The sequence below is a fragment of the Enhydra lutris genome, unplaced genomic scaffold (genome assembly GCF_002288905.1).
Source record: "Enhydra lutris kenyoni isolate GAN:26980312 unplaced genomic scaffold, ASM228890v2 scaffoldscaffold85, whole genome shotgun sequence".
Lineage (NCBI taxonomy): Eukaryota > Metazoa > Chordata > Mammalia > Carnivora > Mustelidae > Enhydra > Enhydra lutris.
Genome location: NW_019154169.1, coordinates 4,549,849 through 4,574,317, shown reverse-complemented (window position 1 = coordinate 4,574,317; position 24,469 = coordinate 4,549,849). Strand labels below are relative to the sequence as shown.

General features: G+C 56.5%; 1 protein-coding gene across 1 annotated transcript; it reads right to left on the bottom strand.

Annotated features, from left to right (window-relative positions):
• Positions 1-6,677: 6,677 nt before the first annotated feature.
• LOC111161519 (hepsin) lies at positions 6,678-23,161 on the bottom strand. Its single transcript, XM_022525239.1, has 13 exons — positions 22,955-23,161; positions 22,310-22,379; positions 17,275-17,376; positions 17,140-17,181; positions 11,939-12,068; positions 11,740-11,862; positions 11,586-11,626; positions 10,962-11,127; positions 10,667-10,857; positions 7,915-8,010; positions 7,572-7,714; positions 7,225-7,389; positions 6,678-7,021 (listed from the first exon to the last, which is right to left on the bottom strand). The coding sequence occupies exons 2-13, from the start codon at positions 22,323-22,325 to the stop codon at positions 6,983-6,985; spliced, it is 1,254 nt and encodes a 417-aa protein (XP_022380947.1). The 5' UTR covers positions 22,326-22,379; positions 22,955-23,161; the 3' UTR covers positions 6,678-6,982.
• Positions 23,162-24,469: the final 1,308 nt, after the last annotated feature.

The window sequence follows — 24,469 nt, the reverse complement described above, 5'->3', positions numbered from 1 at the left end:
GTTCCCGGGTGCTGCTGATGGTGCGCTCCGGGACCCCGCTTTGAGAACCACGGATGCTGAGGAGAGAGAACAGGAAGGGTGCCTGGGTGAGACCCAGGAGCAGAGGCCATGGTCACTACAGCTTCCGGGACTCAGAGGGAGCTCCAGAGTTTCGAGGAAGGATGTGTGAGTGGTCATGGGGCAGGGAGGGAGAGAGCGAGCGTGCATCGCAGGGACTGGGGAAGGTGGCCCTTCGAGGTCGTGATGGCTTCACCTTCAAGGTGAAGCTGGCCCAAGGGCAAGAGCAGGAGGACAGGGGAGCTTTCTGCAGTTGGGTTTTCCCTGTGAGTGGGAGGAAGGGGAGGGCGCAGGCCGGGAGGAATTGTAGACCGAGCCTGGAATCCGAGAGGACAGGGCACGGGCAGCCGCGGTGGGCTCAGGGGTTGGAGGTTGGCCAGCCAGTGGGCTCAGCCAGTGACTGGGGTCAGGAGGCAGCAGAGAGGGTTGTGCAGCCAGGAAAGTCGGGGTGGAGCGTAGAGGAGGTGAAGCCCAGGCCTTGGAGGAAGTAACAAGAGGCCTGTGGTGACGACCAGACCTGAGGAGGGCCTGCCTGTCCTGTGTCCCTCTGCCTCAGGAGAGCCCACCGTGCGGTTCACCCTCTGCCTACTGTGAGTTCACCTGTCCGCCTGTCTCCCTGACTTCTGTCCCACCATGCTTCTGTTCATCCCGATATCATTCTGGCTTTCTGGTTTACCATCAGCCTGACGCTCTCTCTGTCCATCTGTCTGTCCATCTGCTGGACGGTCTGTCTCCTTGTCCCTCTCTCCTTCTGTCTGCCTGTCCAGCTGCTGTTTGCTCTCTGCTGCCGGGTTCTCTGCCTATCTCTGTGACCGCCCAGTCTCCCACTGTGTCAGTCACTCCCTGGGGGGCTCCTCCCCGCTCCACTCTCTAGCCCAGCCCCCGCCTCATTCACCATCATGCATCCTGTTGGGGTCTCGGGATCTCACCACCATGTCCCAGCTGGGCACCACCAGCCGGACCGGCTCTGGCACTGGGGCTCCCCACCCCCCAGCTCAACTTCTGCACGGACGACGCCAGGACAAAGTGGCAGGGCTGGATCTCAGCTGCATCTCAACAGTGTGTGCAGATGGCCCTGGGGACCCAGGTGGCCAGCCGGGGATGGGAAGTAGTGTGCAGGTGCCCACAGTGGCCCTGCCGGCTGCGGGGGATTGCTAATCCAGAAAGAGGTGGAGAGGCGGGGACTAGGCTGCGCAGAGAGTGGGACTGGGACCCAAACTCCAGGTCCTGAGAGAGGACGGCACTGGGGGTCCTGCTTCCAGGGCTTGAGAGTGGAATGGGGCGGGGGGAGGATTGACCAGATTGGGAGCGTGTCCAGCCTCACCTCTGATGGCCTCGCTCCTGGTCACTTGATTCTGCAGGACTGAGGGGAGGGGCATCAGCCAAGTGCAGGGATCCACCCACCACAGCTGGTCCTTTTCCTGCGCCCTCGTGCCTGCCAGAGCGCCAGCAGCAGCTGGAGCATCACCACGGCAGCCTTGTGTGCTGGGTGGTTGCAGTGGCTGATACCCAGGGCTGCTGTGGGGGCCCGGGAGGGGGCTGCGGTGGGCCTGGGGATCCTGTACCTCAGCTCCACGACCCATTTTTCGAGGATCAGCAGGCCCAGGAAGCTCGCAGGGAACCTGGTCCTCAGCCGGTCCGGTCTGACAGGGGCCAGCCCGGGCAGGCCTGCAGAGGTGGGTGTGGGGTAAGATGGGGAGAGCGGACAAATGGCTTCCAGGGCCTTCCCCAGGGGCAGGGTTTCCACAGGCACCCGGAGTCCAGGAGGAGCTCCCCACTTCATCAGCAGGCCCCAGCGTGAGTCCAGCAATCCACAGATGGGGAACTGGAGCTCAGTGAGGACACAGGTGCCTCTCCTTCCCTAGGCCTGGCCCCAGCCTGCGCTCTGCAGGACGTTAGAGATGCACTCTCGGCCTCCTGGGCCCTGAGCTGGCAGGTGCAAAGGGGGTGGTCCAGATGTGCCCCTGGGGAGTTTAAGGGGCTGTAGGCCGGCTGAGGGGCCCATGGGGGGGGCGGCTGCAGAGAACGATGTGGGGCTCTGTGCTAGAAACTCATAGCTGAGCATTTGGGAACACACGTGGGGGAACCTACCGTCAGAAGGCGAGATTGATGTGGAGCTGGAAATAAGGGACCAGCAAAGAGGGCTCCTACCATGGACCTGTGGAGATCGGTGGGGGCTGCCTTGGATGAAGACGTTCTGAGTTAGGCCAGGGGACTCCATGGTCAGTGTGGGGATCCTCAAGGCACTGCACTGGGTCCTCAAACCCAAGGGTTCATCTGGCCAAACCAGGTGGGAGAGAGGGGTGCTTACACCAGGCCCTGATGTGAGCGGGCCCCTCACCTTCCCCGACTCTGAGGAATCTATGGTTGAGACTTCCCAGCTGCATTCCCAGAACACCCCAGCATGGGGGCCGGGGAACCCCCCGCTCCCAGCCCCCCGAGAGCAGTGTCCAAGCCTGATCAGCAGGGAGGGGCTGGCAGTGGGGGACCTGGGCCTCTCTCCTGAGATGTTAAGTCACAGCCCCAGCTTCACTCCCTCAGACATGCCACCTGGAGCAGATTACACGGCCCCCTGTAGGACATCACACCCCACAGCCCTCTCCTCCTGGCATGTATGAGGATTAAAACAGCATTTCCCAGAGTGTGGCTGGCTGGTGGGCTGCTGGTGCAGGAATTCCGGAAGCACCTAGGAGGGAATGAGGAAGCACTGGGTAGTATTTTACTCCTGTTTGTTTATCTAATATTTGTGGGGCTTTTTTTTTTTTTTAAGATTTTATTTGTTTGAGAAAGAGCACAAGTGGGAGAAGGGGCAGGGACAGAGGCAGAGGAAGAAGCAGGCTCTCCATCGAGCAGGAAGCCCAAAATGTGGCTTGACCCTAGGACCCCAGGATTACGACCTGAGCCAAAGATAGACACTTAACCAACTGAGCCACCCAGGTGCCCCCTAATATTTTTTTATTTCTATTGAAAAAAAGTATGCCACTGCAAGCATGAAATCTTCAGTTTTTGAAAGAGTGTTAAAGTCAAGGCTAGGCTGAAAAAAGAGAAACACAAAAAGAAAGAGAAGCAGAAAGAAATGATCTAAATAAAATAATAATATAAGTGAGACCAGTGGTATTTGTTCCTGGTCTGTCCTCCCCACCGCCCCCACACACAAGACAACCCCATAAGAGCAGGGATTTCATCTGACTTGTCTCCAGTTGTGTCCCTAGCGCTCGGAACAGCGCTCACTTGGCACATAATAGGTGCTCAATAAATACGAGTTGAATGAATAGTAAAAATTAAGAAACCCACACTCAAATGCCCGACTTGGAATAAATAATGGAATGACACACATAACATTCTCAGCAGCGCCCAGCACAGAAGTACTAAACAACATTCATACCCTTATTCTGATGAAAGTCATTATTATTTACAGGCAACAAAGAAGCATACTGGCCAAATCCTGACCAGCATTAAAATCCAGACAAGCCCAAAGCTGAGTATCACCATCCAAGGATGAACTTCTTGAAACATAAAAACAAATCAGAAAACATATTAAACATTTATTACTGTCACAATCTTTTTATCCACAATCACAGCAGGCAAATTTTTCAGGTCAAACACTTTAGTGAGGGACAAGGTCTCCACTTGGCCACCGGCCAACCTGCTCCTACAGTCCATGAGTTTCTGTGGCGGTTCTAAAACACAGCCCCGAATTTTTTCAACGGATTGAGATGGGGGTCTGTCTTTCTCTGCTCTTCTGAGTCTGGGCAGGTTTGTGACACCTTCAACCGACTGAGTAGAGCAGAGGGAGGCTGGGGTGTAAGAGGCAGTGTTTGCAGAAATGTTCACTGAGGAATCAGAGACCCCTAAGGTGTCCCAATGTCCTAAGGCGTCCCAATGTCCTAAGGCAGCCGTGCTCAGAGGCTGGTGGGTTGGTATTGGAGCCCAGCCTCTGAGCCACTCCAGCCCAGGCACCAGACGTGCGAGTAAAGCAGCTTCCCTACTCCTGTCTCTGTCCACCAAGTCCCTCCATCCTTGAGATCTTTGAGACCGTGACATCACCGAGCAGAGCCAAGCAGTCTCTACTGCTCCCGTTTGACTTTCTGAGCCACAGAATCCACGAGCATTCTAAGATGGTCACTATTTTACGCCACTAAGTTTGGGCTGGTTTGTTATGCGGCGAGGGAACGAGAGCCACTGCCCACGTGATACCACAGGATTTAAATAGTGTTACTTTCCTGCAGAAACGAAAATCCATTCCCTGCTCACACCACTCCTTGAACGTTCACAGTAATTATTTCTGATCATCACAATCACTGTTAATCACGATGGCATTTTCCTTGTAAGATAACTATTGTGAAAGACTGCGTTGCTCCTTCCGCTTGACTGGGAGGATGCCAGCCAAGGAACCATGTGCGAGGCTTTCCATTCCAACTTACATCCGGCAGCCTTTTCTATATTTGCAAGTGAATATTCAGCACATAGAAGCACTGACTGTGGATGCAAAGCCTTGCTTGAGCTCCTGATATGGTTACACTGGGTGGGCCGGATTCTTCTGGCTCAGAGATGCCCACCAGTGACATGGAAGTGAAGAATATGGATGGTCAATTTTTCTGAAGACCAAGATCCCAGCAGAACATCAAGACAACCCTATATATTTTTTAAAATTTTATTTATTTATCTAACACAAGTTAGATCACAAGTAGGCAGAGAGGCCGGCAAAGGTGGGGGGAAGCAGGCTCCCCACCGAGCAGAGAGCCCAACGTGGGGCTCGATCCCAGGACCCTGAGATCATGACCTGAGCTGAAGGCAGAGGCTCAACCCACTGAGCCACCCAGGTGCCCCAAGACAACCCTGAATTGTCGTCATGGTTCTAACAGCTATGTGGCTCCTTGGGGAGGGGGGGTCAAGGTTGGTGGGGGCAGGAGGAGAAACTGAGGCTCACCGATCCCTGGCAAACACAGGAAGCTGGTAGATGGCTGTTGAGTGAATCAAGGTTTCCCTAACTGATTCCCAGCTTCCAAGAGAGCAATAATGGTGGCGGATGCCAGAGTGGCCTCCTGGTCGACCTCTTTCCTGTGGACCTGCTATTGGATTTTAATGCCCAAAATATCTACTAGATCCCCTAGAATAGGACTGCCTCCCCTCAGGTCCCCTAGGGCAGGCCATGCCCTCTTTTGTCCCCTGCAGAGCCAGGCCAGGTCTGCTCAGAGCACCCCCTCCTGCCAGAGTAAGTTGTATCCCCCTATCCCCTCCAGGACATGGTTGTATCTAGTCAGGAGCCCCCACCCTGGGGCCATGTCCTCTCTGGATCCCTGAGCTTCATAAAACACAGGCGCCATTCATTTTTCAGCTAATTACAAAATTCTAACAAAACAATGTGTGAGCCAGTCTCAAAAGAACATCTCCAATAGGATGGGTCAGACCGCACAGCCCCTTGCAGACGTTTGGGAAACCTGCCTGGATCTTGCAGATGAGACTGGGCAGAGGTGGTGGGCAGGGGTGGGGGTGGGGGTGGGGTGCTGGGGTGCTCTGGAAGGAAAAAGCTATGGTGGGGATCAGCTGCACTAAGGGTTTGGTATCCAAGGACTGAAGCTTGGAACTTCTTCCGAACAGTCGGCTGTTAGTCAAAGGCACTTGCCTGCGTCTACGTTTCAGGAAATTGCTTAGGAGCATGCAGGTGATGGGCAACACGCTATAATTTTTTATTACCGGAAGTCATGGGAAACAGGCTCCGGTGAGAATTTTCCCCGCAGACCAGCTGGTTTTCAGCAACACGTGGACAATTAGGGCAGAAAATGCTCAATTTCTCAGTTTAGGGGCAGCGGCAACCCCTGGTGGCAAACACAGGAAACACCCGCGGTGGCTGTCAAGCCTCTATGAGATACGGGCAGATGCTCTAGGGAACAGAGTGGGTCCCAGGGGAAGCTGGGACCTAACCTCCAGCCCAGATGAAGGAAGGAGCAAGGGTCTCAGGGCCTGGGACTCCTGTCTCTACCCTACAGCGCCCAGTTTCTTGTGTTGGCCTATGGGGAATGTCTATTTTCCCTCCACTGGGCATCTACATACCTTTTTTAAGAAAAAGCACTCTGTTTTCCTTTGGGGAGCTCCCTACACTGAAGTCATATAGTTCTTGAGAGTCAAACCCCTGACTCACGTATCACACATCGTGATTTGTTGAGGGGTGAGCATATAACCCAAATATGTCCAGTGAAAACCAGGCCTGGGCCTTTCTTGCTGTAGCTATTGGGAGGAAAGCATTTTCTTTTCACTGGGGCCGCTCAGTGGTCCGTAGCATATCAGCCTAGCACTTGGGTAGGTGGGGGACATCTCTGTCTCTGGTTGTAGGGGAGGCTTCTTGCAAATAAAGCTTCTCTCCATGCAAAAGCAGATTTTGGAGCAGAAACGAGGCAGTCCTGATGAAAAATATTTGAGCAGCTGGATCCAGCAGTACCTGAAGCCACTTGCTCCGGGGCATTTTCAGTTAAGTGAACCAATTAATTTTTTTTTCTCTTAAGCCAATGGGAATTGGAGGATAATGCTCCCTGCCTGATTTGTACCAGTCCCTAATTTCTCCCTTCCCTCCCGGACAAATGTCCTCATTGCTATTTACACTTGCAAACTCAGAGGCCATGTTAATCAAAACCATCTTTATTATTTAAAGAGCATCCTGTCATCACGGGCACCTAGATGGGGGTCCCCAGATGGCAGAACAATATTTACATGGGGGTCAGGAGGGTGAGGCTCGGGTGTTCCCAGGGCTGAGTGGGCCCGCCACTGTGGAAGAGAGGAGCCTGGAGGGAGGGTATCCTTGGACCTGTGGGCTCAGCCCAAGAAGAAAAACGTCCCATTCCGGGCCCAGGGTGAACCCCACCAGGTGGGGGAGCCACCTAGGTGAACTTGGGCCCTGGAGGCGTGCACATCAAGGAGAAGCCACAGGTCAGAGCTGGGTCACCATGCCGCTGGCTTCGGAGTGAGTCTGGAGAAAGACAACTAGGGGCTTCTGAGGTCTGAGAGGCTTCCCCAGTCCCACGGCTAACCTCCCCTCCCCACAAGCCCTTGGAAATCCATCTGTCCCCTGGCCTGAGCACAGGTTTCCAGAAAACCCCTGCCTCCTCCCCCCTCCCCATTAGAGTCCCAAACACTCCCACCCAATGGCCCCCATCTGGGCCCAACGTTCACCTTTATGGCCTGGAAGATCCACTCCCGGAAGTCACTGACTTTGGTGTAGACACCTGGCTTCTGGGCCAGGGCACAGCCGGTGCCCCAGCTCACAATGCCACACAGCCGCCAACGTGGCGTCCGAGAGATGCTGTCCTCACACACGAAGGGGCCGCCGCTGTCACCCTGGTGGGGGCAGGGGAGGCCTGGCTGGAGGCTAAGAGGGCATCCGGGAGGCCCTCTGGGATGGCCAGGGGCTGTGATCACAGAGCCCTGTGGCCCAGAGAGAGGGACCCCGGCCACCCACTGCCCGGTGTGTCCATCCCTGGAGTGGCAGGGGCTCGGGGCCACCGCGCACAGTCTCTCACCTGGCAGGCATCAATGCCACCCTCAGGGAAGCCGGCACAGAACATCTTGGGCTTGATCTGGTTCGCGTAGAAGTCGGGGCCATTGCAGACCTCATTGCTGATTATGGGGACTCGGGCCTCCTGGAGTACCCCAGCCTGTTGGCCTGGGGGTGTGCGGGCAAGGCTGGCCGAGGCTGGGGAACAGGCGCGGCCCCCTTCCCTCCTGCTGTGCCCCCCACCCCAGGCTCTTCAGGATTCCAGGGCCCCAGGGCCAAGAAACATTTGCCTTTCCAGCCAGACTGCCTTTCCCCAGCCCACTTCCATCTCCCTCTTGGTGGCTCTGCAGGCAGAAGACGGGACTCACCGTAGTACTGCGTGTTGCCCCAGCCAGTCACAGTACAGATCTTGCCGTGCACCAGGGCCTGGCCGGCAGCCGGGAGGCACACAGGCTGGATGTATTCTGTGAAAGACCCGGTGGTTCAGCCCCTGTGGGCCTGCCCTGCCTGGGACAAAGCCTCTGTCCCCAGCCTCAAAGGCCCCGACACACCCTCTCCTCTGCTCTTTTAAAACAATGACATTAGAAGCTGCCTCCCCTGAGAGCCCACCAGGTCGATGTCATCCTGCCTCACTTCCTCCAAAATCCTGCCAGTCCAGAGAGTGAAGGGCTAATATTAGCCCATTTCCAGAGGAGGGAGATGAAGCCGAGTCACTTGTCTGAGGTCTCGTAACGAGGCAATGACAGAGCTAGAATTTGAACCCACGTTGGCCTGGTTCCCAAGCTCTGCGTTCTTAACCGTGGCCCACAGGGAGCCCCCACCCCGCCCTCCCCCAAGAAGGTGCCTTTGTGAGAAACAGAAGAAGGCCTCCCTATCTTTAGATACTTGACTTCCATCTGCCAGAAGATCATTATACTCGGTACACAGATCTACACCAACAACAGTGAGAATGGTGCCCCTAAGATGTGATGTCCTTGTGCAGTGCACAACCCACACCGTAGATCCTGGCAGCTCTGTCTACGGCCTGCCTGCTTGAGACTTCACAGGCCTATCGTCAGGGCTCTCAGGTATAAAATGGACAGAATAATCGTCTCGCTTAGAGGCTGTGGTGAGAAACCGGTGAAGCCCTTCGCAGCATGCTTGACAAATAGGAAATGCTCATGTAACTATTAATAGTAATAAACAATGACAATAGCAAGGACTTCTCATAGTAGCTGAGTGCTCATGTGTGCCGGCATCACTCTGAGCTTTGTACTCATCTTACCCTTCCTTTTTAAAGATTTTATTTATTTGAGAGAGAGCAAGAGAGAGAGCCTGAGGGAGGGGAAGGGCAGAAGAAGTAGGCTCCCCTCTCAGTGGGGAGCCTGACATGAGGCTCTATCCCAGGACCCCAGGATCATGACCTGAGCTGAAGGCAGACGCTTAACCGACTGAGCCACCCAGGTGCCCTTCATGTTACCCTTTTAATCGTCTCGATATCCCTAGGAAGTCATTTAATGGATCAGGGAAACTGAGGCACAGAAAGGTGAAGCCAAGATCACATGGCTGGCAAGTACCCCAATCTGATCCCAAACATTAGGCTCTTACCCTCTTGGCCGTGTGTCTCCCAGCCAAGTGGCTCCCACCCCACCCCTCCATGCTTCCATGGACCCTTCCCTATGTCACTATTTGCAGCCCTTCCCTCCCTAAAGACAAGAATTTGTTTAATTTTTTTTTAAAAATGTGTATCATCCCCTTTGATGGAAAACCAGGAACACGGACCATTCAAAAGAAAATAACCATGAAAAGAAGTAGAATGCAGGCCACAGAACAGCCCCGGCAGCAAAGCCTGGGGGTTACAAGCACAGACTCCCGCGCCAGGTGGCCTCGACCCAAACCTTTGCCATTTTCCAGCTGCAGGACTTCAGAGCCACTCTGCGTGGGGACCTTCCCCCGTGTGGGAAAACAGGGTCCTACCAGGATCTGCCCTCCTAGGGCTGCTGTCGAAGCTAAATGCACACAGGCTGGGGACATGCTGAGAACAGGACCAGGCACACAAGAGGTTGAGCTGTGAGTGTTGACACTACGACATCATCGCCAGGATAGTATTTTATGGTACTTTTCCGTTATTGCTATACTATTGCCTGCTAAAAGCTCATCTACACCCTCTTTGATGACTTCGTCAGCACTGTTTTTATGAATATTGTTGTCACCCTGCGGCCTGCAGAGAGTACAGGCTCTCAATCCACCGGCATGCGGTGGAGAAACGCTAAGGACAGCCGAGCCCCCAAGGGAGTCTTTCTCCGTGAGAACAGGGAAAACACTCCGGAAAACTGCAGAGGGAATAACTTCTGATTCCCTCTTGGGTTTGTTAACAGCTGTTAAAAGTTTTCTTCATTGCACTTCACTGTATTTTTTGGTAACAGCTTTTCTGAGACGGAATTCACACACCACACAGTTCACCCCCTTCGAGCGGACAAGTCAGTGGGTTTTAAGGGGGCCACGGAGAGTTTAGTTGTGTGCCTGGACATAGGAAGCTGCTACCATCACCACCAATGATTTGAGGACATTTGGATCACCCCCAAAAAGAAAGCCTGTCTTCTCTGCTTGTCAACTCCCAATCTCCCTGTCCCCATCCTCCTCCCCACCTCACACCACCCCTACTCCCTGGCAACCACCTTCTCTCTCCCCCGTTCTGCCTCTTCTGGACATTTCCTGTAAATGGAATCACCCAGTGGCCTCTTGTGTCTGACTTCTTTGGTTTAGCACAATGCTTTCAAAGTTGATCTGTTGTGTCATGCGTCAATGCCCCATCGTTCCCTCTTAAGGCCAAATATTACTCTATGCTAGAGATCTACCTCATTTAGTCTCTCCCTGTGTGCAATAAACATCTGGGCTGCTTCCGTCTTTTGACTGTCGCGGACAGAGCTGCCACGAACACCGGGGTCTAAGATCTTACACGCACCCGCGTTTTCCTTTCCTCTGGGCATGTAGCCCCAGGCGAATCTGCTGCAGCAAATGGTAACTCCATGTTCCAATCCCCTCGAGATCGGTTTCCTGATCACCGTGGATTCCTATGACTCGGTCCTCTGTCCTTCCTGCCTCTGGAGTCCCCAGGCCCAGGAGCATCCCCAGACTTACCCGTGAGGGGCAGGGGGCTGGACAGGTGGACCAGGGCGATGTCATTGCTGTTTTCCTCACTGTTGGGGTCTCGAAAGGGGAGGTAGGCCCCGTGGTAGATGACTGCCTGCACCCCCAGCTGCAGGCCATGGGGGGAGGCCTGGGCCACGGCTCCGGCAAACACTCGCCACCGAGACAGGACCCGGTTCCGCCTACCAGGGAATAGGAGAGGAGGGAGGCAGCTTCCCCTGGGCGCAGCCTCTCCCACCTCGCCTCTCCCCTGCCTCTCCCGCTTGGGGCTGTGCAGGACACTCACTCAGGGAAACAGTGGGCAGCTGTCAGCACCCAGTCCCCAGAGAGCAGGGACCCTCCGCAGAGGTGTGCCCCATCGTAACGAAGACTGACTTGCCATGGCCACTTGCCCAGGCTGGTATCTTGGCCTCCCACGATGCGATCCACAGGCAGCTTCCTTCGGCCACAGTCTGTGGGAGAAGCAGAATCAGGGGCCGTGGGAGGGTCTGAGCCTAGAAACTTCGGGACATAGCCCCATCCTTGGGGACCTATAGGAACATGGCCCTGCTTTGGGGGACTGAGGGGACACGGACCTGCCACCCTAGGAGAGTCCGAGGACACAGCTCCATCCTCATCGGATCTAAGAAGATATGGCCAGTGGGAAGGGGGAGGGTGTCTGATGGGATGAGACCCTGACCTGAGGAGTCTGCAGGAACATGGGCCCAACCTAGGGGAGTGAGGAGGGATAATTCCATCCCTGGGACCCTATGGGGACATGGCCACGCCACCTAGGGGTGTCTGAGAGAACACACATAGCTCCACGCTTGTGGGATAAGAGGAGTGTATATTTGGGGGGACGGTGTCCGACGGGACATGGCTCTGCCCTGGGGGGGTCTCAGGGAGAGGGTTCTGAGTTTCAGGGTCTCACCTTGGCAGACGGTAGCTAGGAAACGGCCCCTGGGACAGTCACTGTGACAGAAGGATCCGGGCAGGGGCAGAAACAAAAGGGGAGGCCAGTTAAGACAGGTAAAAGGGTCCCAAGGGTGGGTGGGATGGGCGTCCCAGCCCGTGACCCTCCTCACCACACAGAGATGACCTCGAGCAGCCTCCGGGCCAGCGGCAGCCTCCCCTCGTCCACGCAGAAGAAGCCTGATGTGCTGTTGGCGCCCGCCGTCCGCACATCCAGTTCCGAGTGGCTCAGGGCTCTGGGCAGGCAGGGGTCAGGCCTGCTCCTCCCGCCCCGCCCCACCCCGCCCAGCCGCCCTCGGGACTGCCCGGTACCTAAGGAAGCCCATCTCCTCGCAGCCCAGGCCCGCCACCCTGGCGTTGGAGCGCGAGGAGCACAGCAGCCGCCACGTGCCCTCCGTGTCGTCGAACACCATGAGTCGGGCGTCGGCCGGGCTGACCTGCACTGCAGGGCGACAGGACGGCAGCCTGGGTCACCTCCCCACCGCGCCGCCCCCCACCCAGCCCGGCCCCAAGGAGCTCCAGGTCAGAGTCCCCACAGGGGCCGACAGGAGCCTGGGGCGCACCTGCGGGCGGGAACCCCAGGTCCTGCCTGTCACCTCCTGCTAACTAGTATGGCTGCGCATGCGCAGCACACCTGACCCTTAGCTCAGACATCAGACATTCGGGAGGAGGGAAGCAGTTTCAACCACGCTGCCAAGAGCATGGCGTTTGAGGCTGGAGCTGCTGGGGGCATTCTTTCCCCCTATGTGGGGAAAAACAAGCCAACGTGGAGGAAAGCCAGGGGATGTCTACCCCTCGATGGTGGGAGACCCAAGAGACCCCCAGAATGGTTGGATAAGTAAGTGAATTGTTTCCCTTGTTATTTAACCAGTTTTCTCCTTTTGTCTTATGCAGCCAAAAACCCTTGACTAACACCTCAAATGGCCAAAATTCTTAGATACCTAGTCTTTTATTTTTTAATCTTTTTTTAATTTCTTGGTAGATACCTAGTCTTTAAATAAGAAAGAGGAAAAAAGGGAAAGAAAAGCTATCTTTTCTGCAGGACTTGTCCGAGCCTTGAATATTCTAAAGTGCAATTCTCCAAGCTGAGCATGAGGTATTCGTTCATTCACTGGCTCACTCGTTCATTCATTCACGGGGTAATAAGCGTTCACTAGATGTATACACCATACCCAGCCCTGCGGGTGGGTGATGCTGGAGGCACAAAGATGACCAAGACAGCCCTGGGCTGTGCCCTCACCAAGCCAAAGTCTAGGACTGGGGGAGACAGACAGCAATAAACAAAAGTCACTCAGCCAAACACATCATCGCAAACTTTGAGAAGAGGTGGGGTGCGGATACAGGAAGGCTGGAGAGCACTGAGGGCTTCCTTGCATCTGGGGCTGGTTGTGTTGAAAACTGCCGGTCCTCTTAGCTCGTCCCAGACTGTTCCCCACGCGTGGCCAGAGGACAGTCTCTTGTACCTAAGCCAGGTCAGTCCTCAGGTGTATTTATCTATATCTACTACACCCGCTGGGCGAGGCTCTATTTTGGGCAGTGAAACAAACTGTCACGGCATAAACAAATCAGACAAAATCCCTGCTCGGGGGAACTCCAGGACCGGTCGGTGAGATAGGTAAGAAAAGGTACAAGCAAGCAAAATAGACCCTGCATGTCACAAAATGAGGGGCTGGGGAGACAAAGCCAGCTTGACTGAGGCAGGGGCATCCTGGCGTGCGAGGAGAGCTTGCCGTTTTCCATAGGCGGGCAGGGAAAGCTTCACGGAGAAGCTGGGGTGTGAACATAGATCTGAAGGAGGGGGGCGAGTCGCGAAGGTAGGTGAGGGAACAGAGAACTAGGCCATAGGAACTGCAAGTGCAGAGATCCCAAGGCTGGTGCGGGCAGGGCAGGGCGGGGGGGTGGGGGAGGCACTGCTAGGAGGGTAGAGGGGAGGGAGGGAGCGAGGGGCAGATGAGCTGGGAGGCAGGCCAGGCTCATGGGAGGACTTTGCTTCTCCGGAGGGGCGGGGGCGGGGGAGGCGCAGCCCCGGGAGGCTCTGAGCCAGCAGCCCCCTGACCTGACTCAGGTTCCCCTGTGAACCTGCTCTTAGGTGTGAGCCAGGGGCAGACTGCAGGGGGGCGCCCCGGGAGCAGGAAGGGGGTTGCTGCTGCAGAGTCCAGGCAGGGGAGGATGGAGGCCCAGCGAGGGCAGGGTCCATGGGGAGAAGCATTGAGATTCTGGAGAGATTTTGTGGGTGGAGCTGATGGGGTTTGCTGACAGACTGTGAAGGAAAAAGAGGGGTCAAGGACAACTCCAAGGCATCTGGCCTGGGCCCTAGAAGGATGCAGCTGCCCTTGGCCAGGATGGGGGAGGGGCAGAGGGAGCAGGTCTGGGGAAAGGCCAGCTGGAACCCCCTCGGTCCTATTCTCCTGAGCCTCGTGCACTGCTGGTGCCCAGATAGCACATTCTAGGAAACCAGATCTAGGGCAAACTCAATTTGGCCTCATCCGAGCTGAGGGGATCTGGACAAGGGAGGCAGAAGTTCCAGATGCAGTTCTAGAGAACCCTGTCTGCTGAGAACCTGCCATGTGCCCAGTATTATGCCTCACATCCTCCCTGCCCACCAACAGCAGGACCTCACCACACCACTCCAAGGCCACAAAGATCATCCCCCTTCTGATCAGAGGAGGAAAATGAAGCTTGGAGAGGTGGGGTGCCTTGCCCAGTATCACCAAGCAAGTGAGCAGCAGAGAGGACTTGCATTCAGGCCTGCGTGACTCCAAACCCCAAGTTCTGGATTTGTGCCCGAACAGCCTCTCCAGTAACTTCCTTACCCATAGCAGTCACTGATCACTTCCCAGCTGCCTCGTTGCAGTCTCGGCCCCCTTGATTGGCGATGCCAGCGCCTCTGCTAGATGGCACCTCCCACCCCTAAGGCTTGAGTTTGAAACACCAGCTGGGGGTGAAAAGCTTCCAAGTGTTCCAAATAGGGTAAGGTTTTAGGAAAGAAAAGGATCACTTTATGGATATCCGTGGGGGGAGCCAAAGGGAGGGAATGTCAAAGGCCCTCTCCGATTATTTTAAAAGCCACGTTCTGTACCACTGTTTCTCACTTTTCCACTCTTTATTCTTGTTGGTATTATTTGCAAAAAAAAAAAAAAAAAAAACTGTGTTCTTGGTCATCTGGTTTTGCTTACTGAATTATCTGATATATTTAGAGGTGTGAAAATCCCAGGAAAATGAAGTGGGGATATAGTTTGGGGGTTGTTTTCCTTTATTTGTTTTGTAATTTCCCATCATTTTTGGAAAACCTAAGTACAACTGGAGGGAAGGAGTGCTGGCCTTGGCGGGAGCAAGGTCTGAAACACAGCCTCGTTACTTTCCAGCTGGAGGCCAAGGACAAGTTAGCTCAGCTCCGTGACTTGTCATGTTCTCAAAGACCTCCTGAGCAACCCTATGGGCAGGACACCTTCTGGGGTGGCAAATCCAGGGCCCCCGTCCTCCTGAAATGCCCCAGAAGTCAAGTGTGGGGAGAATTTTACACTGGGTAACAGGCATGGCCGCAGGGTTGCGGGAGCATGGGGCCTGGGGGTGCAGGAAGGCCTCTCTCAGCAAAGTTAAAGCAGGGTGAGACCTAAAAGCCACATTTAACAAATGGCTCAGAGCCAAGCACTGTATCATCTCTCCTTATCCCCCCTGTCCCCCGCGGCTTATAGCTAAGGAGGTTGGGACTCAGGGCAGGACTGGCCTGAGGCCCCAGAGCTCGGCAGAACCTCGAAACTGCTTCTAGGTGTGAGCAGGCAAGAGGTGGTAAGCCAAGACCGTGGGGGCCAGGAGGGTCCTTCGAGGGCATGAGAACGGCCCATAGGCTGGACCCTGGAGAGTGCCAGGTGCACGTGTGAGGTGAAGGCCGAAGAGGGGTCTGTCCCCGGGGAGCCCGGAGCCTGCAGGGGCCTGAGACTTTAACCCAGTGTCCGTGGGGAGCTACGGAGCATTTTCTGGGCTGTGATCCCTCTGGCCTGCTGCTTCTTCAGTGTGTGGTCTTGGGCGAGTCAGTTCCCTTCACTGGGACTCAGCGAACCCCATCTGCAAAAGGGGGGCGATGATGATGGGTCCAAGGTTACAGCGTGGGTGCAGCAGATGGTAGCTGTCGCTATAGTGAGTCACTTGGCTGTTTCTCGAGAAACAGCAGAGTGTAGTAATTCTGCATAGACAGATCGAGGCCTGGGTTCGGATCCCAGAGCTGCCGTTTCCTAGCTCTGAGACCTGTGGCAAGTCGCCGGGCCACGCCTCGGTCTCCCCATATTAAAATAGGCTTTTGTGAAGGTTAATGAATTGAAACCATAAAGCCCCAAGGCCTACGCCTGGCCCCTGTGAGGGGTCGCTAAGTGCTGGGACGGTGACCAGAGCTGATGTAGGCTTTCCCTGTCCGGATTTTCATTTCTTCTCTTAGCATGATCTGAGTCCTTTAGGGAATTAGATGAGGCTCCTGGGAGTGAAAAATACATCCCATCACCCAACTTCCCCTTTCTTCCTGCTGAGCTGGGCCATGGAACTGCAGCTGGGGGCTGGCACCCAGGAAAATTCATCCATTCATTCCCCATTTAGTTTTCACATCTATTATTAGTGTGGCCGTTCATTCTCAGCTGCCTGCAGACACAGCTCTGCTGGGCCTGTCTGAGAGCTAGCTATTCCTGGCCTCATCATCTCCCAGCTGTGTGTCCTCTCTGGTCTCACTTTCCACATCTGTAAATGGGGATCATAGCAGTAGCACCCTACCCCCACCCCCAGAGAATGAGGAAGGGGTCGCCAAATTCATACAGCACTTCCCAAACGGGCTCTGACCCTGCCTCGTTGTAAAGAAACACATTTTTATATTTTACAATGTAGCCCCGAACTTGTGCTTTCTGGAGCAAATCACTGCATTGCTCTGAGCCTCAGTTTCCCCCCGCTGTCAAATGGAGAGAACAACAGCACAGCTCTCATGGAACCGAAAGGAAAAATTAACAAAACTTTTCCGAGCTGAGAGAGATGCGTGGCCGTCTTTTCTAATCTAATCTTCTTCATGCTTCTCATTTTTTTTATTTTTTAAAAGATCTTATTTATTTATTTGAGAGAGGATGAGAGAGAGCACAAGCAGGGGGAGCAGCAGAGGGAGAGGGAGAGGCAGGCTCCCCGCTGAGCAAGGAGCCCATGCGGGACTGGATCCCGGGACCCTGGGATCATGACCTGAGCGGAAGGCAGACACTTAACGGACTAAGCCACCCAGGCGCCCCTCTCCTTCATGCTTTTTAAGTGTGGTTTCCAACTCCCTAATTGGATTGCATGAGGCACTAACGGGTAACGCGTTTAGAGTCTGGAAAGCACGAGACAAGGTGGAGTGCTTAGAACGCCCCTGGTCTAGAGCACGTGCTCAGTATCAGCGCTATCAACATCTCTGCGCATGCTCACACAAGTCACTCAGAAATCTTTCCTTGAGCACCCACCAGGTTTCCTCCAGGGATCCCCAGAGGGTCCCAGCCTGCTTTACTCACCCGGATACAGCGGCTCTTGATCACTCTTGAGTAGAAAGGTCACTGCAGAGAAGACAGAGGTGAGGGCAGGCAGGCAGGCAGGGGGCTGCAGGGGGGGTGGGTAGGGGAGGGGAGAGGCGCAGGGGCCACTCTCACCAATGGCCCAGGACGCTGCCCCGATGCCTGTCAGGAGCAGCAGGGTCCCCGCAGTGAGAGCTGCCACCTTGGGTCCGGAACAGCATGGCACCGTCCGGCCACCTGCAACAGACACCACGCCCGGGTGGTTGCCAGGCCTGTCCTCCTCTCGGCAGGGCCTGGGCACGGGGCCAGCTCTGCCCTGGCCCCCTGGGGCTAACAGGACGTTGGATCCTGCCACGACCTGCCCTGGGCCAGGTTTCTCAGGACCCGCCCTCCCCTACAGTGTGGCTGACCAGGTGTCCCCAGCGTTCCGCTGGGAAGGGGCGTGGCCGGGAGAGCTGCCACCCGCTCCACCCTCCCCGTGGCACTCGTGGCACTCCTGGCACTGCGGACTCTCCCTCGCCAGTGAGGCTGCACTTTGCTATCTCCTTCTTTTCTTGAGCCTGTCACTTCTGCTCCCTCTCTCAGAGGTCTTGGAGCCTCTGGGGGGCAGCAAGCCCTAACCTCCGCTCTCTTGGCATCTCACTTCCCTGCTGTTTGGCACGTCCTCACGGCTCCATCCTTCTCTGCTGTCCCAGTCCCTCTGTCCCTGAGCATTCCCCCCAAACCAGCCCTCTCCCACAGTACCCAGCTCTGAAGTCAAAAATGCCCCTGGAAGTTAAGAACCTAAGTTTGAAAAGTTACTGGCCTCACTTAATAAATAGTGGTCTTAGCCCTCCCAACCCAGGACCTTGGGCGGGTGACCTCACAGCCCTGAACCTCAGCTTTCTTGTCTGTTTAATGGGCATCCACCTAGCACTCACCTCTAAAAATAATACTTTAAAGTTCTCATAATCATAGTAGCCAAACTCTTATCACAGGCTCATGCTCCCAAGCACTGTCCTCGTTTTGGGGGAGGATTCCCATTTGTCAGACAGGGAACATTAAGGCTCGGGGAAGTGGAGTGAGATGTGCATGGGACTCAGTCAGCAGGAGGCAGTGGCGAGTCCTGGAACCCTGGGAGCATGGGGTGCTGGAGCCCAAGCCTATAAGCAAGAAGCCGTGCTCCCCTCCCCATGCCATAATGCCTGCCCGAGAGCAAGTTGTCAAGAAATGCTTTTACATCATTGGAGCTGTGTGCTCCTGGGCAATACCTTTCACTTTTCTGGGCTTCCTTAGTGAAAAGGAGCTTTGTTCATTCCTTGTCCCACTCTGGCACTGTTCTAGGCTCAGGAGACACACCCCAAGACAGATGAGAGGCTGGCTCTCATGGGGCCCACATTCTCATTCGTGTGAGATTGAGGGGAAAACATAAGCAAGTAAACAACTTGATCGCTCCCAGATGGTGGCAAAGTCTATGAAAAAAGTAATGCAGGTCAGGGCAGCAGGTGGGGTGCTAAGAGGAGGCTCCCCCAAGAAGTGACCTTTGAGCTGGGACCTGAAGGCTGAAACTAGCCACGCAAAGATCCCAAGGAAGAGCCCCGTCGGCAAAGGGAACAGCATAGGCATTCTTGAGGCAAGAATAAGCATGATCTGTTCCAGAGAGAGATTCCAGATAGGGCCAGGATGGCATGAGTTCGGGGAAGGCGAGGACCTAGGCTGAGAGCAGCTGGGTAGGCCGTGTGGCCTGAGGGGAAAGGGGTTTTTATTCCTAGAGCAACAGGGGCCGTGGGGATTAAAAGCTAACCCCTTCACTAGGGATTGTGGGAAGGCCAAAGAGGAAGGGCTCCCAAGAGTCTACAGCTGGGCCCGGGGTGTCCCTAGCCTCTGCAGGACATCCCCAGGGAGGCAGGAGTCCCAGGTCCTTGACCTGTATCTCGGTCCTACAGCTGGTGGGCACAGAGCCAGACCAGCACCCAGAATGGAGCAGGGCATAATCTGGGATCTTCCTGGGGTGGCCATTGTCCAGGTGTCTTAAGAATTTGAGAACGCTGCAGTTCCCAATAAGGTGAGAGAAAACAAATACACCCTCCTTCCATAGAAGAGGCCACAGGGGGCCAGGCCAACCCTGGCCTCCCGCCCACCTGCCAGCTCTGTCCCCAGCCATCTTCCTGGTTCCGGTGGGAGGTCCTGGCTCCTGCAGCCATTAGGCTGGTCCTGGTCTCTTTGTTTTCAGGGGTGCCCGTCAGAGCTCTGGGCCACTCCGAGCCCAGCCCAGAGGCTTTGGTGCATCTGCTGGGATGGCGAGCATTGCCACTCCAGAAGAAAGACCTCCTTCCACACCCTCTGAGTCAGGGGGCTTTGGGCAGCCCTCAAGCAGATGTCCCGGATAGGACAGCAAGTGTCCCCACTCTGGGTCCTCCAAGTGCGAGGGTGTCCCCACCTTAGATCTTCAGCCCCCACCATCTGGCTGCTAAACCCTCATAGGCGACATTTTGGGCTCCTTGTCCCTGAAGTTCCGCTCAGTCAACAGCTCATGTCTCAGCCCTCAGTGTCCCCAACTCCGACTTCCCGAATGAAAGTCTTTCCTTTGGCCTCTGGGACACCGCATGCGTCTGGTTTTCCTTCCACTTCTCCAACCCTCTTACTCCCTCTCCTGACCCTCCTCCAACTCCCTGAAACCTGGAGTTCATAGGATGGGATGTGGCTTCCTCCCCCTCATTCCCCCTGGCTCCCAGGTCTGACTCACACACCTCCACAGCCTCAATTTCCCTTTTCTGTCCTGCAGGTTCATAGATGCCTCCCCCTGGGACCCTCTGGGTCCTTCACATCCCCCAGGTCTCATACTGGCTTCAACGTCCCCCTGAGTCCCCAGGTCCCATCTCAGAGGCCCTCATCCTCAGGACTGTCCCTCTTCTGCAGGACACCTCCTGCCCACACAGCTTGCCCTCCCCGAAGCCCACAGGTCTCCTGAGCAGCTCCTGTCAACCCTCTCCTTCCCTGTACCCAGCCCCACCCAAGCCCTGGGCTCAGCCTCCCCTCTGGTCAGCCTCCACACGGAAGCCTGACGATCGTCCTAAGGACCAAATCCGCTCTGCCCCTTCTTTACCTCGAAGCCTCCAGGACTCCCCAGTGTCCCCAAGACAGAGTCTAAGACCCTCAGCCCTGTGATGCCAGCCTATCTAGGATGTAAGCATGGCTGTTAGAGGTTTGGGAGTCAGAACCTATGTTTCCCCAAATTCCCAGACAACCTTATGGGTCATTATCAGGCCCCTGACAGAGCTTCCAACAAGCAACCAAACCCACAGAACTTGTAAAAATACAAGCCAGAATAAGAGCAACAAAGAATGACTACCAGCGCCATCTTGTGGAGACACCTGGCACTGCCGGCGCCTCAGCGGGCCCTTCAGCAACAGTCCCGAGGGACCGGCTCACTCCCCTCATCACTTTCCCCAGCTCCACTTCCCACATGGCCTCCAGAAATACCTGAATTCTCCATGTGCCCCTGCACACCTGGCAGCTGGCTGCCCTTCCCTTTGCTGGGCGCCCCCTACCTAGTCCCAACTCACCCTGGGTGTCAACCTCCTCCAATTCCAAGTCCCCAGGGAGCGCCAAGAACCTTGTCTCCAAGTGAACACAACCGGCTCGCAGAGCCCCCGCATAGCCCTGTCCTGCACCTTCCTTCCAGCCTCACAGCAGGTGTTAATAAGGAAGGTGTCATTACCGCCATCCCCGGCGTGCAGATGAGGAAAGGAGACCCAGAGAGGCACAGCCAACCTACCCAGGGTCACCCAGCAAGTAAGCAGAGCACCAGAACCTTTGCACGTCTGGGTCCAGGTTTGATCACCGGCTCCAGCCCTGACAGCAGGACGCAGCCACAGGGCCAGGCCAAGCTGCCTGGACAATGCACCAGAGCCCACTCGCCTCAGTTCTCTCTGTCCCCAGACCATCTCTGGCCATCCTTCAGGGCATGATCTGCTTTTCTCCCTGGTTCATTCTTGCAGTGGCCGGGGCCGGGGCCCTGCAGACTCCCTTCAGCCAGCTCCAGGAGGAAAATTGTCCCGAAGGGTCTAGGCTCTGCCAGCCACCTGCTCACCAAGGGCACAGGGGCCCCCCCTCCTGAACCACTGGGAGCCTGGGTTTGCTCTGGGCCCTAACTGTGTGGTCTGGGACTTGATTTGCTAACTGCTAGAGCCCAGGAGGCCAGTGATCCACACGGCTCATTTCAGCCAACACAACCAGCACTCCCGGCCTCTCATGCCCTTGAAACCTTCACATCACCCTGGCGGGGTACAGTCACCCCAGATCCATTTTTCAGATGAACACTGAGACCCAGAGAGGGTAAGCCCCTCCAGCTGGCTCCCCAGGGAGGTGGAGGTTGAGAGGGAGACAAGCTGTTTGGAGTCTGCCAAGGGCCCCTCAGGGCCAGCCACCCAGGCAGCCGCTCTGCTCCCATCATTCCTGGAGTCTCTCCTCTCCATCCATCCCAGCTGAGTCCAAAGTCCTCCCTCTGCTCTTTTGCCCACAATGCTAAGAGGTGGGAGGAATGTCTGGAATTGGTGGGGGTCTTGGGTCCCTGGGACACAGGCTGGCTGGCCTCGGTCATGATCATGACAGCTCTGGTTCATGGCCTGTGTCTCACGCTCTAAGCCCCACGCCGGTGCCTTAGTGTGGATTCCATGCTCCCAGCAAGCCCTGTGGGTCGCTAGGCAGGTAGCCTTAGGATCCATGCATGACCCAGGGTGCGGGGGAAATGGAGCCCAGGGAAATGACGTCACTTGTGCAAGAGCACACAGCTAAAAAGTGGCGGAAGCAGATTTGAATACAGGCCTGTGTGTTCATCTCCAGAGTCTGTGTCCATAACCATGATAGCTGGTCTTCCCACCTTAGTTTTAGCCCCAATCCGGTACAGGTCCGGGGTTAGCTAAGACATCACTGGGGTGTGAGGGGAAACTGAGGCAAGGAGCCAGGAAGGTCGTATGGTGTAGGCAGGAAGGCAGGTGGTGGCACAGCCCCACAGAAAATTTGGTTAATAGTTAATCGGGTGGAGGAGACTTCAGAAGGGGGTGGGGATGCGCTCAGGAGGGGCGCCAGAGAGAGGGGGGCTCTGAGAGGGCAGAGGGTTGGGAGCAGTGCACAGAGGGAGGGGCGCCAGGCTGAGCCAAAGTTGGGACTCAAGGAAAAGGGGACTCACCCTCCTTCTCCGCCATGTCACGGACTCTTGTTAATGATTCCCCGGCTGACCTCCTGGGCCGGGGTGGGACCTGTGGGGAGATGAACAGAGAGGCAGGGCCTGGGGGAGCCGAGCCCAGCCCCGGTGCCCCCAGTCCCAGGCGCCCATCCAGGGAGGCTGGACGGACTGGGCCCTGGCCAGAGCACGCCGTGATCACGGACGCAGATCAGGCTGGGTTCAAGGATGGGGTCAGTGTCTGACCAGCAGCCAGGGGACTCCTGGATTTGCAGGGGTGGGGGCCCCTTGCCTGGGCCTGGGGGAGGAGGAGACAGAGGGTCTGAACTCCCAGCTCTGAGGAAGCAGAGACACCTGGGGGCCTGAACTCCTGGGTCCTGGGGAAAGAAGGATTTGGGGGCTCAGAACAACTGGATATGTGGGAGGAGGGGCATAGGGGCCCAGACTCCTGAGTCTGAGGGAAGAGGAGACCCGGGACCCAATCTCAGAGTCTGAGCAGGAGGCAGCTGGAACTCCGAGGTCCTTGGAGAGACGTCTGAGAGCCCACTCTTGGGGTCCCCAGGTACCCTGCTATTGGGAAGTGGGCATTAGGTTGTGTGGGGACGAGGGCACCCGTACCTTGGGCCTGGAACTGAGGGCCCTGGTCCTTACCCTGGGGTCCGGCAGGTGGGGCCGCAGCTGAGAGATGGTGCCCTCTTCGGGTCAGTCTCCGGGCCTGGGCAGGAGCATGGTGGCCCACGGCAGCGGTGGCCCGGAGGCAGAGGCAGCGGCGTGGGGCCTGCTAGGCCTGGCTGCCTCACCTGAGGAGGAGGGGGCCGGGCGGGAGGCGGGGGAAGGGGCGGGGAGGGGCAGGGCAAAGGGATTGGCAGCGCTGGAGGCCACCTGGCAGGCGGGGCAGGGTTTGCAAGGGCTGGACCTGGCTGGGCCCGCAACCTCATCGCCTCCCTCCTGCCTGGAGGGGGCCCAGGTGTGCCATTCTTAGGGGAGGTGGGAGCTGGGACAGGTTTGGCCTGAAGGCAGGGGCTTTGGGCAGACAAAGCAGGCTGGGAGGGGTGGGGGGGCGGGGTGCTTACAAGGACTGAAGTGTGGGCCTTTGAATTGGAGGGAACCAGATAGGGGGCCCCAGCTGCCCCAGCCCACCCCACTCCTGCCACTTCTCCTGCCTCCGGCCCAGCCCCTGCCTTACCCCTGCCTTATGCATATTGGTCCCTGCATGCGGGCCCCAGCTCAAGCCTAGCTCCCTCCCTAGCCACTCCTGCCCCTTCTAGCTCGCCACCCCCATCCCCAAGCTGAATTCAGGCCTACCACTGCTCCCTGCCATTTCCTGTCCCCATGTCCAGCTCCTGAACAAGGCCATCCTGGTCCCTGCCCCAGCCCTGGCCCCAGACCCCTCCCTCCCCCAACTTCGCCCCAGCCTCAGCCCCAGCCCCCTCCCCCCAGCTGCCTTCCTACAAGTCACGGGGGCTGGTTTGCTTTGGCAGCCTCTCTGCTGCCTGCAGCCGTGACCTCTGGAGCCTGGAAGTCCTGCATGTGGGGGGGAAGGGGGGGCTTGGCCCGGAAAAGGCAGCACCAAGCGCTGAGGTCCAGGCCAAGGGGCCGGAAGTGTCCACAGGCGGATACACACTGTTCCGCCAGCAGCCAGGAGCGATCCACGTCAGACCCCAGGGCCAGATAAACACCCAGACACACAAGGGTCACCGGCAGCCACCTGCTAGGGGACAGCCATGCACCCAAACACAGACGGCAGCTGCTCACCCCATGAGCTCGCCCCACGCAGAGCCACAGCCTCCCACAAGGGCTCCTGCTGGGAGGGGGGTGCTGGAGCTGCCAGCCCCTAGTCTCTCTCTGCCACTACCTCTACCTGCATCTTCCTCTCCTTCCCTCACCCCTCCCCAGCTCCCACCACAGCAGAGAGAGCCACCCTGCTAGGAACTCAGCAAACCCCCAAACTCAGGCATCCCCTCTCTTCCCTCCATGCCACCCTTCCCTTTCCTGCTGCCCCCATGACTCCTCTCTGGCCCCCTCCCGCCCTCCTGGCTGAGCTAATGACAACCCCCCACCCCACCCCCACTAATCAAGTGCTAAGTCGCTGAGAGTCACCGACCTGTTCTTTCGCCCTCCCTTTCCCTGAATGTGCACCCAAAAGCGGGTTGGGGTGGGGGGAAC